This window comes from Petaurus breviceps, unplaced genomic scaffold (assembly GCF_028583685.1).
Source record: "Petaurus breviceps papuanus isolate PSGF00001 unplaced genomic scaffold, PetGlider_PUasm1.0 140, whole genome shotgun sequence".
Lineage (NCBI taxonomy): Eukaryota > Metazoa > Chordata > Mammalia > Diprotodontia > Petauridae > Petaurus > Petaurus breviceps.
In genome coordinates this window covers 48,380,089-48,396,245 of record NW_027185698.1, presented here as the reverse complement: position 1 = coordinate 48,396,245, position 16,157 = coordinate 48,380,089, and the positions used below count along the sequence as shown (strand labels likewise).

At 39.9% G+C, this 16,157-nt stretch overlaps 1 protein-coding gene across 1 annotated transcript in view; it reads right to left on the bottom strand.

Annotated features, from left to right (window-relative positions):
• The window catches only part of M1AP (meiosis 1 associated protein), a 93,567-nt gene that overhangs the window by 13,403 nt on the left and 64,007 nt on the right, over nucleotides 1–16,157 (bottom strand). The window contains exons 4-6 of the mRNA XM_069071783.1: nucleotides 13,203–13,376; nucleotides 4,252–4,396; nucleotides 21–162 (exon numbers count right to left, since the gene is read on the bottom strand). Coding sequence (XP_068927884.1) covers nucleotides 21–162; nucleotides 4,252–4,396; nucleotides 13,203–13,376 — 461 coding nt within the window. The remainder of the gene's footprint in view (nucleotides 1–20; nucleotides 163–4,251; nucleotides 4,397–13,202; nucleotides 13,377–16,157) is intronic.

Below are 16,157 nucleotides of genomic sequence, written 5' to 3'. Positions count from 1 at the left end.
CCAGTGACATGGGAACTTACCTGCAGGCTGTGACACAAAGCATGGAAACATTGCTGGTTTGTCTCTAGCTCATCCCAGTCCAGCTGCCAACAACTTGTTGGTCTGATGATGAATGGGAGTCCATATGTCACAGACTCGCAGACCCCACTGGATTCTAGAGCCCTGGAGCAGGATGAGAACAGGGACAGAAGGAAAATTCTATGGCATCCAACTGGGCCCAAATCCAAGTAGTCCCCATGAGGACTCAGACCCTGCTCCAGAGTGAGGCCCATCTTCGCAGGCACATCCTGCACAGCCCTGTTAAAGGGGCACACCCCATGCCCCTTAGCAGCTGTTATACTGGCAACAATATTTTCCAAATACAAACACTTATTAAGTGCAGGACGGTGTTGTGGGTGCTGGAGGAGTTACCAAGTTTAAATAAGAGTGCTCATTGATATCGAGTCTTATGGCCTACTGGGGCACTTTGCTATGCACCAGGGAGAGAAGACAATCAAAACAAAACAAAAACGAGTCTTTGACATGAAAATCTTCCATTCTATCTGGGCAGATACACACAAGTACGTGTAGCATAAATATGGGGTCATTTTGGGCCGCTTGGGAGGGAAATCAGGAAGAACCTTGGGCAGCAAGTGGGGCTTGAGCTGAGGGATGAAGAAAGCCAGGGATTCTAAGAGATGGAGGAGGAAGTGGGAGGATGTTCCAGGCTCCTGCAAAGACTTGGAGTGGGACAATGCAATGCCAGGTGTGAGGGACACTGAAAAGGCTGGTTTGGCTGGAATGAAGGTTGAGTACGGTAATGTATACAATCCAGCAGGAAAGGCAGGTTCTGAGTATGTGGACATGATTCCTGAGTGGCTGAGAAACAGGGAGAAAAGGGAGTTTGAGGGAGATGAAGGAAAGGCAAGGCACAAATTTGTGAATGGTAGACAGACCACCTCCCTAGAGCTTCATGCCCCACCCTGGAATGGCTCTTGATTCCCAGCATATGCAACCCTAGTCCCTGCTGGTAATGTTGCTTTCTCCTTGGTTAAGCTGAAATTTTATTTGGCTTCTGAGTTGAAGATTAGACAAAACTTCAACTCAACCAAGACGATGACAATGTTACTAGGGAAGTCGGCTCTTGATGGTCTCTGGGATTACATGTGCTAGGATTTGAGGGACATGACAGGGGTGTCACAGTGGATAGTGTTAGACCTGGAGTCAGGAAGATCTGACGTCTGTAAAATGGGGATAAAGATAGCTCCTACCTCCCAGGATAAAACGTGAGGAGAAAATGAGGTATTTGTAAAGTGCTTACACACCTTAAAGAGCTATACAAATGGTCGCTCTTATGATTATTGTTGTTGCTATCACTACACTAACCTCTGTAATTGCCTTGATTTTTATTTCATTGTTTGGTCTAATAAATACGACTGTTTGCTATCTGTGATTGTCTTTTGTATAACTAGCATTATTAGAAGAAGGAAAGATGGCAAGAGTAAGCTATGACCTCCTGGTCAAGGTAAGACTGCTTCCCAGAGTTACCAGGGTAGGGGGATTCTGGACCTCTAAAAGAGCTTATACTCTTAGACTGTTAATACTGGAGGTGTTGTATGGAGGTATGATTCTAGCCCAATATCCTCCTTGGGGATGAGACAGGGACCTTCCCCTGAGAGGTAACTGGCTCTCCTCCTCCTTTCCACAATGCTGGAAATTGACATTCCCTTTGGAGAAGCAAAATAGGACTTTCCAGATCCCTGAGTATATTTCTGTAAATATATCCATGGCCTACATAGGCCAGCCATTCTGTAGTAAGATGTTTATCCATCCTTCTCTGTTGATCACAAAAGGTTCTATCCCAAGGGTCCAATCAGGCAGGACTCCTGAGCTCCTTCACAGTATAGTATCTATTTGCTCAGAATTCCTTTCATACAAAAGTTTAAGAGAACAAAACTACTGGGCAAAGCAAACACAATAGGGGGTTGGAGAGGTTCCCAAATGGTGCCATCCATGTGGCATACAGTGCCCCATTCTGAATAAGCTCATAATCTAATGACAGGAAGGACAAGCACACAAATGACCATGATTCAAGGGAAAATGTGGCAAAATGTATTTTCAACAAAATGCCCTGAGGAATGTGAGATCACTTCCATTTCAGGGTAGTCAAAGATGGATTCCTGGAGGAAGGAGCACCTGAGTTGGGCTTAGAAGAAAGTGAAATTGGGGAGGAAAGAGCTCCCTGCAGGGTCTGGGAGCTGCCTGAGCAAATGAGAGGGCTGCATTGGAACAGAAGAAAGTCAGCTGGACTGGAGCTTAAGACTACAATAAGAAGGGTAAAATGAGATGAGGCTGGCAAGGTGGGTTTGAGACAGATTATGGAGAAGACTGAATGACAGTTGGAAATTACTATTTTGTTTAATGGGAAATGGGAATCTATAGAAAAGCAGTAATATGGAAAAGCTGACATCTACTTAGGGTTTTAGGATTTGCAAAGCACTTTGGGTATAGCATCTCCTTTGATGTATGTGCTCCCCGGAGATCTTCCGGTAGAGGAGCGCTAAGTGATCAGCATGGTTAGGGAGATTACGGAGGCAGCATGTGTACAGTGATGGTGGTGTCCTAGGACTACGCACATGGAAGGAGATACTCCCACAGGGAGAGCATGCAGACACCACAGCCCGGTGATGCACAGGCAGAGTTACCCTCCTCCTTCTCCTCCAGGCCTCTCTCACTCCTGCATCTGAAAGTCAGGCCAATGGTCAGTGATTGTTTCTCAGGGAAAAATTTAAAGGGAAGAAATGCAAAGTGAAGTGATGGGGGACACTTTCCTGGGTTGTGTGGTTTCTTTCTTACAACAATTTACAAGGTCAGAGGATCAAGGACTGTGTTTCCCCGATAATAAGACCTATCCCGAAAATAAGCCCTCCCCTTACTGTGTAAGATTCCTCTAAAATAAGCCCTCCCCCGAAAATAAGCCCTATTGAGATTGCTACTGTAGTGAAGGTGATCCCCTGCGCTACATGCTACATTACAGTACCCTCTGTATGCACCATTCCCCCCCACCGTGAAACGCACACCGCGCTCCGAGCTGCAGCAGTGAGCGCGTCATCCTGTTCTTCCCCAGTGATTTGCTTATTGAATAAAGGTACATTTTTTTGTTCACATTTACCTGTTTATTAAAATTGCTGTCAATGTTCATTAAAATAAGCCCTCCCCTGAAAATAAGCCCTCTGGTGTTTTTCTGTCCAAAAAAATAATAAGACAGTGTCTTATTATTGGGGAAACACGGGATTTAGTTCTAGAGGATATCTATGAGATCATCTAGTCAAATGCCACTGTTGCATAGATGGGGGAGAAATGACTTGTGTAAGGTCACAAAGGCAGTAAGTAGCAGAGCTGAAGCTCTCCTACTTATTCCTTCTCCATATTCTCATTTAACCCTGATCTAGTCCAGATGCTGATCCACTGCCTGGACTAATATTTTTATAGACAGCCAAAGTTTCTGTTTTTCTGGCAGAAATTCTTCCTGCTACTAAATCAAAAGTAATAAGTCATTATTTAAAGGTCATAGCCATGAATATAAATGAAATTGCTTCTGCTCCCCCTTGAACTTCTCACCCTAGCCAGGTACATGGAAATATCTTCTCTCAAAAACCTCTAGGCCAGTGACATTAAGAGACTGACTCCTGAGGAGACTGGAGGGAAACAAAAGTAATTTGAAGCAGGATAGAAAGTTCCTTCATTTCATCAGCATTATAGAATCAGGAACTGCAAGAGACTTTAGAGATCAACTTGTACAATCCCCTTATACAGATGAAGAAAGTGAAGCCCCTACTTGCTTAAGGTCACATAAAGTGAGGATTCAAAGCCAGGTCCTCTGGTGCCAAATCCAGCCCTCCTTCTACTCATTTTAAGCAGCCTCCCTTCCTATGCTGTGTACCTCCCTCCCCACCCTCCACCCCAGTCCAGCCTCCTGTGCTTGTCAATCTTCCAGCCTCCTCATCACTTGCAGGGAGCCTGGAATCTTCACTCAATGCAGGGTACTGCTTTCCACACAACCCCCTGGCCTTGGCTCACTGTGCATCCTGACCTCTCTCCTTTATACCCTAGGCCCACCTGCTTTCATGGTCTGAGTGCTCCATTCCTAACCCTCAGGCTGGCAGGGAGAGACTGCCTTGAGGTCCACAGCCTGTTTGAAGATTGAATTGTAGACTCATGAGTCTGCACTGATGGGGGCTGGGGGGGTCTAGGGACACTCTGGCACCTTACTTGATCACTCGGAGTCTGTAACATGATGCTGCTGACTGGGGGGCCATCTGGTAGAATGAGCTGAAGTCTCCTCCGGGACTCTCTGCTGTGCCAGGGAGGAGGGCTGGGTTAAGAAGTCGCTCTTGAAGATCACATTTCAGACACACTGCAATAAAACAGGCATCAGAGGGAAGGCTTGTGGGTCATAGCCTCCCTCAGGGCATGCAATTAGGAGACATTAACTGCCACCCATTCCTCTTTCACAGTTCAAAGAACACATAAGCCAAGGGTTGGGCAGCAGGTTGGTGAGGGAGAGAAGGAACACTGGCTGCCTAAAGGCAGGACTCATTTGGGAGGTCTGTATGACCCCTTGCAACTAGGGTGTCCTTGCTCTCCTGGCTTTAGCAGCACCTTCACTTTGGTGGGTAATGAGCTGGCACAGTGGGAATCCTGTATTGCTTTGGCACTTATGTGACTGATCTTGCTTTTAATCTGTCTATGGGGAACATTATCTTCTGTGTGAGAGGAAGCCAACGCCATAACCTGCAGTGGGGCCCTTTGCCAGTTACATTCAGAACTTTCCTCGTGCAGCTGTCCGTGGCTGAGTTCTTGTAAGGCAGCAGAAATGGGAAGGCCTGGAAAGCAGAAGCCGGGGAGTCAGCTGATGGCTACGGCCTCATTGTGGGCTCTTGCTGGGACAAAGAAGGGAAAACAAGGTCCTGCAATGCTTTATTTTTAAACTGTTCCTGTCTAGAAGGGTTGTTTGCCCACGATATTCCCAAGGATGAAAAGTCCTTAGGACTGGCCAAGAGGAAGGATCCAAAAGAAGGAGGGATTGCTGTGTTCTCCTGGGGGTTTGGTAGCCATGCTCTACCACGTTCTCATTCTTTTCCCCTTCCATTTAAAAATAAAAAAAAATTGTTATTTTTTGTTTCAACACATCACACAACTTTCCCCTGATCCCAGTGTCTTTCTAATTGTATGTCCCAAAATCAGTAAAGCAAAACATTAAAAAAGCGATTTAGGCTGACTGTACATGCCACTTTACCTTAATAGTTTTGTCTGTTAAAAGAATAGGTATATGCTGTTTAAATAACCACATTGCCCCAATGTTTTTCATCTGAATTCTGTTGCTACTAAAAATGCTCTTTACTTACATAGTTATAGTAACTGTATCAATTTTCTTTGATTAAATTAGTATGGTGGGTGGAGGGGGGAGGGCAAGACTTCCGGGAAGGAGGATGCCACACACCCTACCAACCCTGATTTTTCTCTTCTACTGTCTTTGTTAATTTGACGAACAAAAAAGCTACCTTAGCAGCTTTGATGTTCACTCTCTGATTATTTGTGATTCTGAGCACTGTTTTATATGAGTGTTGATGGTACAACCTTAGTTTCGAAACTACTTCGGTTCTCTGCTCTGGGAATTTACCCAATTGCTAGCTACACAGAAAAAAAATAGGAACTGAAGGGTTGGAGTTGAATTGGCTGGAGTATCTGCCACAGGGTCTTTTAAAAACAAAGTTGCCTCTTCTAGTCACTCCTGGTGAGTGGGAAAAATATAGTCAAAATGCTTACTGTGTGGTACCGGGCAAGGGTAGACACCATTACACTACAGATATTTTATTTGAGAAAATAACTGGTAGGCACTGGACATGGTGCATCCTGAATCCCATCACGAAAAGTGAAATTGACTATATTTTAACAGACAGGACAGGACTTGTCATGAAGGTGAAAGCCATCCTTAAATGGGCTGAGTATAGGCAGAATGTCAATGTATTAGAGCAAAGATCATAATTAGTAAAGAGCTAGAAGGAGAAGACTGAGAAAAAGATGGGGCATACAACTGAAACAAATTAATCTTGAGCTATTTATGTAAGTAAATGATAATGAAAGGTGTATAATAGAGAGAAGAAATGACATTGACATGTATTTTATTTTTCTATCAAACTTTAACCAGTGCAAATCAATTGTCTAACAAGGAGACCCTGTCAGCAAACCTTAGTCAACAACTGACTTACTGTCAGCTTGAGAGAGATGGAAGCCAAAGTAATACCTGTTTAAGATGTGTATGTAAACATACAGACATACATACATATCTATCTATCTCCACTTGTAAAATCTTATAAAGGATGATGGTTAATTATGAACTATTCAGTTCAGTTTAGTCGTTTTCAGCTGTCTGACTCTTTGTGATCCCTTTTAGGGGTTTTCTTGGCAGAGAGAGTGGAGTGTTTTGCCATTTTCTTCTTTAGCTTATTTTACAGATGAGGAAACTGAGACAAACAGTGCTAAAAGTGACTTGTCCAGGGTCACACAGCTAGGAAGTGTCTGAGGTCAGATTTGAACTTAGGGAGATAAGTTCCTGACCCCAGGCCCATTATTCTATACATTGTGCCACTTAGCTGACACTACAGTTATATATTTTCCCAGCAGTTTTTGAATATTACTTTTTCTCTAGTACTTCATGGTCTTAGGTTTATTAAAAATTAGGCTGCATGAGGCATTTCCTTCTAAGTTTTGTGTATTTTATCTATTACACTGTCAGACCATTCAGTTTTTATATTTAATACCATAATCTTGATAATTACGACTTTAATGTGAGATCATATTAAAGACCAAACTCCTTCATTCCTGTTTGTTTTCCTAGATATTTTTTGACCATTCACACTTCCATATGACTTATTATTACTTTCAAAAACTCTATAAGGCGGGGCGTCTAGGTGGTGCAGTGAATACAGTGTCAGCCCTGGAGTCAGGAGCACCTGAGTTCAAATACGGCCTCAGACACTTACCACACACACAAAAAAACTAGCCGTGTGACCTTGGGCAAGTTACTTAACCCAAATTGCCCTCAAAAAAAGAAAAGCAAAAAAAAAAAACTCTATAAGGTAGCCTTTTGGTCATCTGAAAGGCCTAGTGGCAAATTTACAGATTAACTTGTGCAGTATGATCTTTCCCAACACTGTATATCAGTGTAGCCTGGGCAACACATTGAGTATCTCTCGACTTTTTAAAATCTGCCTTAATTTTTATTAAAATTGTTTTGTAATCATATTATTGGTTAAGAACTGCATAGAAGAGTCAGGTGTGGCTGGCTTGTAATATGTGTTGCTGGAAGGGAAATTCATACCACTGAAGCCACAGCTCTATTTGAGTATCTAAACTGCATTTATATAAAGAATGCATGTCTTAGTAGGCTAGAAAAGATATTTAATACACATCTTATTGTTATTTTAAATTTTATTCCTCCTACCTCATTTTCCTAGTTTTTGTTAGTAAAGTATGGAAATGCTAGTGATCTTTTGTGCATTTGCTTGTATCCTGCTACTTTACTAAGGCTATTGATTTTTGCTTTTTGGTTTATTCTCTAGGATTTTCTAAATCGACCATGTTATATTAAGTTTTTTCTTTACTCCATCAAATTCTCTTCTTTTTTCTCCCCTACTGTTTTATTTTTAATCTGTAGAGAAAGTAGGGCCTATTAGCCCTTGCACTAATACAAATCCCATTTCCCCCTACCCAGATCAAACACACATATGCTTTGTAACAATTCAGTCCTTAAACATATGTATGCATATATCTTTTGATTTTATATCACTTATATTTTCTATTATATTTTCTCCCACAAAGCCCTCCCTTATAGTAAAGAATAAAAAATAAAAGAAACATTAATTAAGTACCAATTATGTACCAGGTACCACGTTTAGTGTTTTTCCAAATATTAATCACATTTGATCCTATGACAACCTTGAAAGGTGGGTACTATTACTTCCCCTATTGCACACCTGGGGAGACTGAGGCAAATAGAGGTTGTGAATTGCCCAGGGATACATAGTTGGCAAGTGTCAGAGGCCAGATTTAGACTCAGGTCTTCCTGATTCCAGGTCCATCAAGCTGTCTCAGCAAAGAAAAAGAAGAGAAAGGAAAAAGAAAGTTCAGAAACACCAACATATCAAAAAAAGTCTATCGTTATATCCAGTGTTCCACATTGTGGAGGCATCTTCTCCTACCTTGCTTGAGGCCAAGCTTAGTTGTGATAGTTTCAGAATTTTCAGCTTAGATTTTGTTGTTGTTCTTCCCAATGTGGTCGTTGTGAGTGTTGTTTTTCATGTTCCCTTTGCAGTTCATCCAAGTCTTCTTAGGCTTCTCTATATTCATCTTATTCAATATTTCTTATAGCACAGTGATATTTAATTAGATTCATTCCCTAATCAATGAGAATCAACTTTTTTTTTCTTTTCTGACAGGAACTGTGGTCTGCATCTTTCAGTCATAGCTGTGTCAAGTTGTTTACTGTTTTTTATTTCTTAATTCAATTTTATTTTAGTTTTGATTCTGGATTCTATCTCTTTTCCCTTCTCTTCCTGCACCTACTAAGAAGGCAAGAAAACTAAAATCTATTATAAACATGTATTGTCATGCAAAACATATTTCCTTATTAGCCATATTCAAAAAACAAAGAAAAAGAAAGAGAAGAAATAATGCTTTAATTTGCACTCTGACTCCATCACTTCCCTGTCTGGAGGTGAGCAGCATGTTTCATCATGAGTCCTCTGGAATTTTAATTAGTCACTGTGTCTTTCAAAGTTGATTATCTTTACAATATAGCTGTTACTATATAGATTATTCTTCAAGTTCTGCTCACTTCACTTTGCATTAGTTCATACAAATCTTCTGAGGTTTTTCTGAAACTGTGGCCTTTGTCAATTCTTACAGTATAACAGTATTCCATCTTGATCATATACCACAACTTGTTGATCCATTCCCCAATCGATGGGCATCCCCTCAGTTTTCAATTCTTTGTCACTACAAAAAGAGCTGCTGTAAATATTTTTGTATATTTGGGATGTTTCTTTGTTCTTTTGGGGGAATAGACCCAGTAGCAGTATTGTTAGGTCAAAGGGTATGCACAGTTTAATAAGTTTTTTGGGTGTAGTTCCAAATTGTTTTCCAGAACAGTTGGACTAATCCATAGCTCCACTAATAATGCATTAAAGTCTTGTTTTCCCAAATCTACTTTAGAATTTTTTATTTTCATTTTTTATCACCTTAGCCAATCTGATGGGTATGAGATGAAACCCCAGCACTGTTTTAATTTGCATTTCCAGTTATTATTATTATTTGGAGTATTTTTAAAAAATATAGCCATTAATAGCTTGGATTTCTTCCCCCTAAAAACTGCCTATTTATAGCCTTTGACCATATATCATTTAGGGAATGGTTCTTTTTCTTGAAAATTTGACTCAGTTTCCCATATATCTTAGAAATGAGACCTTTATAAGAGAAACTTGTTGCAAAGATTTTTTTTTGCCCAGTTTTCTTCTAAACCTTTTTAATTTTATGTAATCAAAATGATACATTTTCCCTCCTATGTACATCTATCTCTCTTATGTTGTCATGAACTCTCCCCCTATCTGTAGATCCTACAGGTAAAATTTCTTCCAAGTTCCACTAAAGTTTATGATGTCACCCTTTATGTCTAAATCATGTAAAATGGTTATCTACTTGTAACATTCTAATTTTATGATTAAACTACACTTCACTCCCTTCCCTCTTGCTCACACCAAAGCTAGACCCTGGGATTCTTCTTTAACTGATGTTGTCTTAACATCTTTTAAAATTTATTTTTCTGTAGGTATACCATATAAGAATGTGGTTTAAGAATCACTTTCACTCTCCCTTTCACTTACTACATCTTTGTTAATTAACCTTTACTTGTGGCACTTAATTTCAAGAAAAATTATTTAACTTCTCCCAACACCTTCCCTTTGGTCTTGCTGATGTTCAAATTCTGTTCCCTTTTTAAGAGATTCTTCCCTTAAATTCTTAGCCTTTGTTTTTTCAGTGACTTTTATGCCAGTTTTGACTTAAAAGTGATAAAACACTTATTAGTTCCTTAAGATTGTTAACACTTAATCCTTCTTTGCATTCAATTCCAGATTACTTCACTTAAATTTCATCTTTCACCAATTTTTATGTCAAAGGTTGTGCCCAGTTCTGGATATCTCATCAGGAAATGACTGAAGTTTATGATATTATAAAAGAAGCACCTTTCTCCATGTTGGAATAGCCTTAGATTTTCAGGATTATTAATTTTATAGACTGATTTCCCTTGTTTTTCAGCATATTGCATTCCATCCTCTTCTTTCATTTCTTGTCTTTGCATGATTTGAATAGGTGCTTACTGATTTGTAGCTTGCTTCTTCTTGGCTGCTTTCAAAGATGTGATTTTCTCCTTGATTGCTAAGCTCTGAAATCTGGTAACTATACTTCTGTTAAACTTTCTATGTTGGCAGCCTATGGATTCTAATAGATTTGTTCTCTAAACTGTTTTCAATACATCTGGGCAGTTTCCTTATACAACCTTCAGGTTGTTAGCTTCTATGTATTTTTCTGAGAGACCCATAATTCTCAGATATACCTTTGTTGTTTTGGTCTGTACGTAATGGTAGCCTCCTTGACATATTTCCGTCATCAAAGGAAATTAAGATTTCGTTTTGGCCAGAAGATGGAATGAATATTTGTGGAAAAGGTAGATAACATAAAAAGTCTGCTCACAGAAGAACAGTGCATGGTGAAAAAAGGTGAGTAGAGGGATAGGCAGAGGGAATGATTTCAGGTACAGGAGGAGGTAGAAGGGGAAATGGGTTTCTTAACTATGTCCATTCTATCCTTTCTAGTGTGATGACATCATAGAGAAGACCAGAAAAAAGCTAAAACAAAAAAAAGAGTCAGAGAATACTTTTCTCCTCTTTGTGGTCTGTTACTATTTTATCATCTGGCATTAGAAGTAGTCCTACCCTTAATAACTGGAAATTAAAGGGATGCCCATCAATTGGGGAATGGCTAAACAAGGTATAGGATTGTGATAATGTATTATTGTGCTATAAGAAATGACAAGCAGGATGATTTCAGAAAAACCTGGAAAGACTTACATGAAAGTACAAAGTGAAGTGAGTAGAACCAAGAAAACAATGTACACAGTAACAGTAATACTGAACAATGAAGAACTGTGACTGACTTAGCTATTCTCAGCAATACAATGATCCAAGACAATCCCAAAGGACTAATGATAAAGAACTATCCACTTCCAGAGAAAGAAATGATATTGTCTGAATATAGACTGAAGCATGCTATTTTTCACTTTCTTTGTAGTCTTCTTGTACAAAATGACTAATATGGAAATGTTTTACATAACTGCACATGTATAACCTATATCTATCTGACTGCTTACTATCTCGAGATAGGAAAGAGAGATTTTGCAACTCAAAACTTAAAAAAACCCCAAAACATCAGGGGGAGGCTAGATGGCACAGTGAATAGAGCACCGGCCCTGGAGTTAGGAGGACCTGAGTTCAAATTCGACCTCAGACACTTAATTTACTATCCCTGTGTCCCTGGGCAAGTCACTTAACCCCAATTGCCCTGCCTTTCCCCCTCCAAAAATAAAAAAAAATGTTCAAAATTGTTTTAACATGTAATTGGGGAAAAATAAAATATATATTAAAATTAAAGAAAAAAAGTAGTCCTATCCTTCTTCGTTCTTCACCTTTTTCTAAACACAGATCAATGTTTTTGTGTTGTCAGCACTTCTTTCTTTTTTATCTTTGCAGCCTTTGTTCATTCTAGGTTTTAGTCTTCTTGATGGTGTTCTTGTAGGCTCATCCTACTTTTTTTATTCACCCTTCTGATTTTTGTGCATATACTTTTAAATGAACCAATTAAAGAACTTTCTGTGAATCCGAAGCTTTATCTTTAGACAACTCCTTTCCCTCTAATCTGTGATTGTGGATGGAACAGGACTAAATCTGGGATTCAAGGGTTCAGGGCACTTCCAGGGAGTAAACTCCTTTCACCAATGTTGAGAGGGGTCTTCTCAGGATATTGGGAGCTTAAATGACTTAGCTAGTGTCACACAGCCAATAAGGAGCAGAGCTGGGACTTGAACCAATGTCTTCCTGATTTCAAAGGGTGGTTCTCTATCCACTGCACCATGTTGTCTCTACAATTTGTGATTTTATTATTAGAATTTTATTTCTGAGAGCCTCATCTTTTCAGAGGCATTTCCTTTGAGAGCTCTCAACATCTGACCTTATCTTTTCTCTGAACTCTTTGAAATCTGTTCCCCAAAACTTCAAAGTGCAAATCTAGCAATGTACAGGATTCTAGCCAGGGTTCCAGGAGACAGTGGTCAGGGAGAAAAGGACCCAAAGGAAGTTTGGGGCTCAGCCTGCTTCCATACTTGGCCACTGCCTAAACAGTTCCTGTCATTTCCATATCACCAACTTCCTTGTTGCTCAGGATTAAGTCCACAGAAGTAGTTCCCTTTGTTGCTTCCTCTCTCAGCTGAAACATGAAGTAGTCAGCAAGACAAGTCCAGACTTCCTCAGATGCTCTGCCTTTAGCAGAAGGGATCTTCCAGCTGAAGCTCAGAGAAGAGGAGCATCACCAAATACATGTCTGTGCCACGGTACACTGAGGTCCTTCACTAGATATAAAACCACTCGCTACTCCATAAACCCTACCGATGCTGGTGTAATATGCCAGCAATTGGAAATTATCATTCACTGCCTTGCCTGCACTTCACCCGTATGGTGCAGACTGATATGCAGAATGATGCTTCTGAAGCCCTATCAGCTTGTGAACCATATTATCAATAGAAAAAAATTATGTTCAGCCTATTTCACTGCATATTAACAATTCATTTACATAGCACTTTATGGTTTATGAAATATTTTTCATATGTTATCTCATTCTTTGATTATTTTCTTCATAAATCTTTTTAAATTGGGAAGCCATGTAGATGATATATCACAACTCTACTAATAATCAGAACTTCTGATGCACTGGTATCTCCCATCCTCAACCATGCCATCTGCTAGCTTTTCTCTTATACCTTTCACCTGAATCCTACACTATTCCTATGGTAGCCTTTCCTGTGGGGGTACTGTATATTGGGGGTACTGTACTTGGTTCTGATCTGGCACTGGAGAAGCTGCTGGAACACTGTGGAGGAAGAAGGAGATGGAGATGCTCTCGGTCTGTCCCACTGTCTTGGAGCCAAGCTTTGAAGAAACTCTCTATGCTCACGATGTCATTTTCAATGATCTGAAGTTCAATGTCTGTACCCAGGATGGAACATTCTGCAAGAGACAGAAACAATTTCAAGTTCGTTTTCTGTTTCCCACATAAGGTAATAGAAAACGCTTAAATCAAAACATTGGTTGAGTATATGGCTTAAGGAGACAATCGATTTTTTTTATTTGTGAAGCTTCTCATATCCAACAATTAATCAATGTCTCTTTTCCTAAGACCTACTATGTACCCAGCAATATGCAGGTGGAGAAAATCTGGCAAGTAAATCAACAAGTATTGGTTAGGATACAGTTGCTTTTGTTTGCTGGGTTTTGCTCAAACTTTTCTTCATTACAAGGGAGCAATCAATGGGTGGGTATATTGGAAAATAATTCTGATGCAAAAAAGGCATAAAGGAAATTTATCATAAAAAAGGGAAAAAACAATCTATTCAGCACTTAATTTGTACTAGATATTGTGGAGGACCACAAAGGAGAAAAAGACAATTCTCTGTCCTTAAAGGTCTTACAGTCTAGTTGGGAATCAAATATGATAGTTTATAATTAAATGCTAAATTGTGTAGTATATGTTACAAGTAATTGCCTTCAAAGTGATACTCCTATTTTATTCTTTTTGTTTCTCCCTGTCATTCTCCACAATGACTATCTCAAACCTTTTCCATTTTCTTCAAACCTTCAACCTCCTACAGAAGGAAAGGGATGGGAATAATCATTATGTAGTGCTTAGTATAAGCTAGGTCTGTGTTAAGCACTGCCCTCTACCTCCACCCCACCCCTTAAGAACAGGTGGCTTAGCCTTTTACTTTATTAAGAAAACTGACCTAAAAAAGGAAGGGAGTTCCTTCAACTCTCCTCTGCCCTTCAAAAATTCATTACCCATTTTTCTGTTTTCATTTCTGTCTGATTAATTCAAGTCATCTGTCCCCTACATCCCACAACACTGAAGGAAATAGTGGATACAATTGCTGAGTCATTGTTTAGCTTTGAGCTTTGAAAGATTATGGAGGAAGAACGAGATGTTGCAGGCCTAGAGAAGGACAAAGGTTGTTTGGTTTAAAAAAATAAAAGCAACTGGTAATGGAGAATGTAAATTACTACCTATAAGCCTATGAGTTTGACTTGTATTTCTGGCAAAATTCCAGAATGTATTCACTTAAACTTTTTTTTGGGGGGGGGAGAGGGGAGAAGGCAGGGCAATTGGGGTTAAGTGACTTGCCCAAGGTCACAGGGCTAGTAAGTGTTAAGTGTCTGAGGCCAAATTTGAACTCAGGTCCTCCTGACTCAGGGCTGGTGCTCTCTATTCACTGTGCCACCTAGCCATCCCTTAAACTTCTTTTGTTTAATTAAGTTTACTTTAATTTCTAGTTGACCAGTATTTATTTTCTTTCCCTCCCACACACTCCCAATCACAAAAAGGAAAGAAGACCCCTGTAACAATATGCATTGTCAAGCAAAACAAGTTCCTGCATTATCCAAGTCTAGACATCTCTATCTGTAGGTCTGGTGAATGTTAGAGATACAGTTTGCCTAGATTTCAGCAAAGTACATAGGTAGTAAGTAAAGGATTTCAGATTCAGTCCTCTAACTTTTCACTACACATTTGACCAAAACTTCTTATTCTCATGGATATGGCAGAGATAAGGAAGAACTAGACATAGTTAGGAAGATTCAGACCTGGCTGAATGGGTGAACTGAAGAACAGCCAATGATGGATCAATGTCACCTTGGAAGATCTCTAGTGAATGCCCCAGTATGTGGTCTTGTGCTATTTAATATTTCCTTTTATCAGTGACTTGCATAAAGGCTTGGATAGTATACTTATTAGACTAGCAAACAACTATCAGGAGCATTCTTCAATCCGTCTGATGGGTTTATAGGGAGGTAAGCCTTTGGAACTTTTGATTTCATTTCCATATAGAGGGTGGATATATCTTTTGGTCCCTCATTTTGAGAACAAATGATATCTGCTTGAGTTTTGGTGAATGGGGCTATCCCAAAATGAACTGGCTGGTTTGGAACCATCCTTGGAGCCTTCTGGAGGCTGTTTTTCATTGATTAGAGCTGCCACCAAGATAAATTAGTTGGGCCCCACTTTTATTTGATGAATTCTTTTGAGAGGAGCCAAGTCCTTTACTCTGGCCTATTAGAGAGATGATGGACCACTTTAGACTGTTTTTTGCCTTTTTCCTTTCTGCTGTCCTTGGAGACAGTTTCCTAAGGGTTGTTAATGGTAACTTTGGACCATGGCAGAAGGGGGCATGTGATTTTGCATGGGGTGGGAGAATTTTTTTAATAATGTTAATTTTGGAGATGATTTACAAGAAACCCTTTTAAGTTAGAAAGTACTTGGATCTGGCCTTTTAGCCAAAGTAGGCAGGATCCAGGCACTCACTCATTTAGTCTGAGATGGGAGATTTCTTAGGCAGGTACAGATTTAGGGTTGCCTTATAAAAGAACCTAAATTCAGGAACCCAGGAATCTAACCTCCTTGGATATCTCTCCAGGAGACTTCCTATGCAGTGTGCTACTGGAATCTAGGTCCTGGCCTTTTATTCCAGGAAGGGCAATTTCCTAAGCACGTTGTACTGCTTTGAAAAAAGACTGCCCTTTTAGCCCACGTGTGGTAAAGGACAGCATGGGGAAACAGAAGATCCAGATTCTTATTCTCTATTATTGTGAGTTATTGAGATTTTTGTTCCTGAGGAGTACAAGCCCTCAAGACAAATCTATGAAATGCAACAGAGACTTATTGCAGTATTGGGGCATTGCCTGCTTAGCTTCCCAAGAGTCCAAACTACAAAGAGGTAGTAGGAATATGAGGGGAACTGT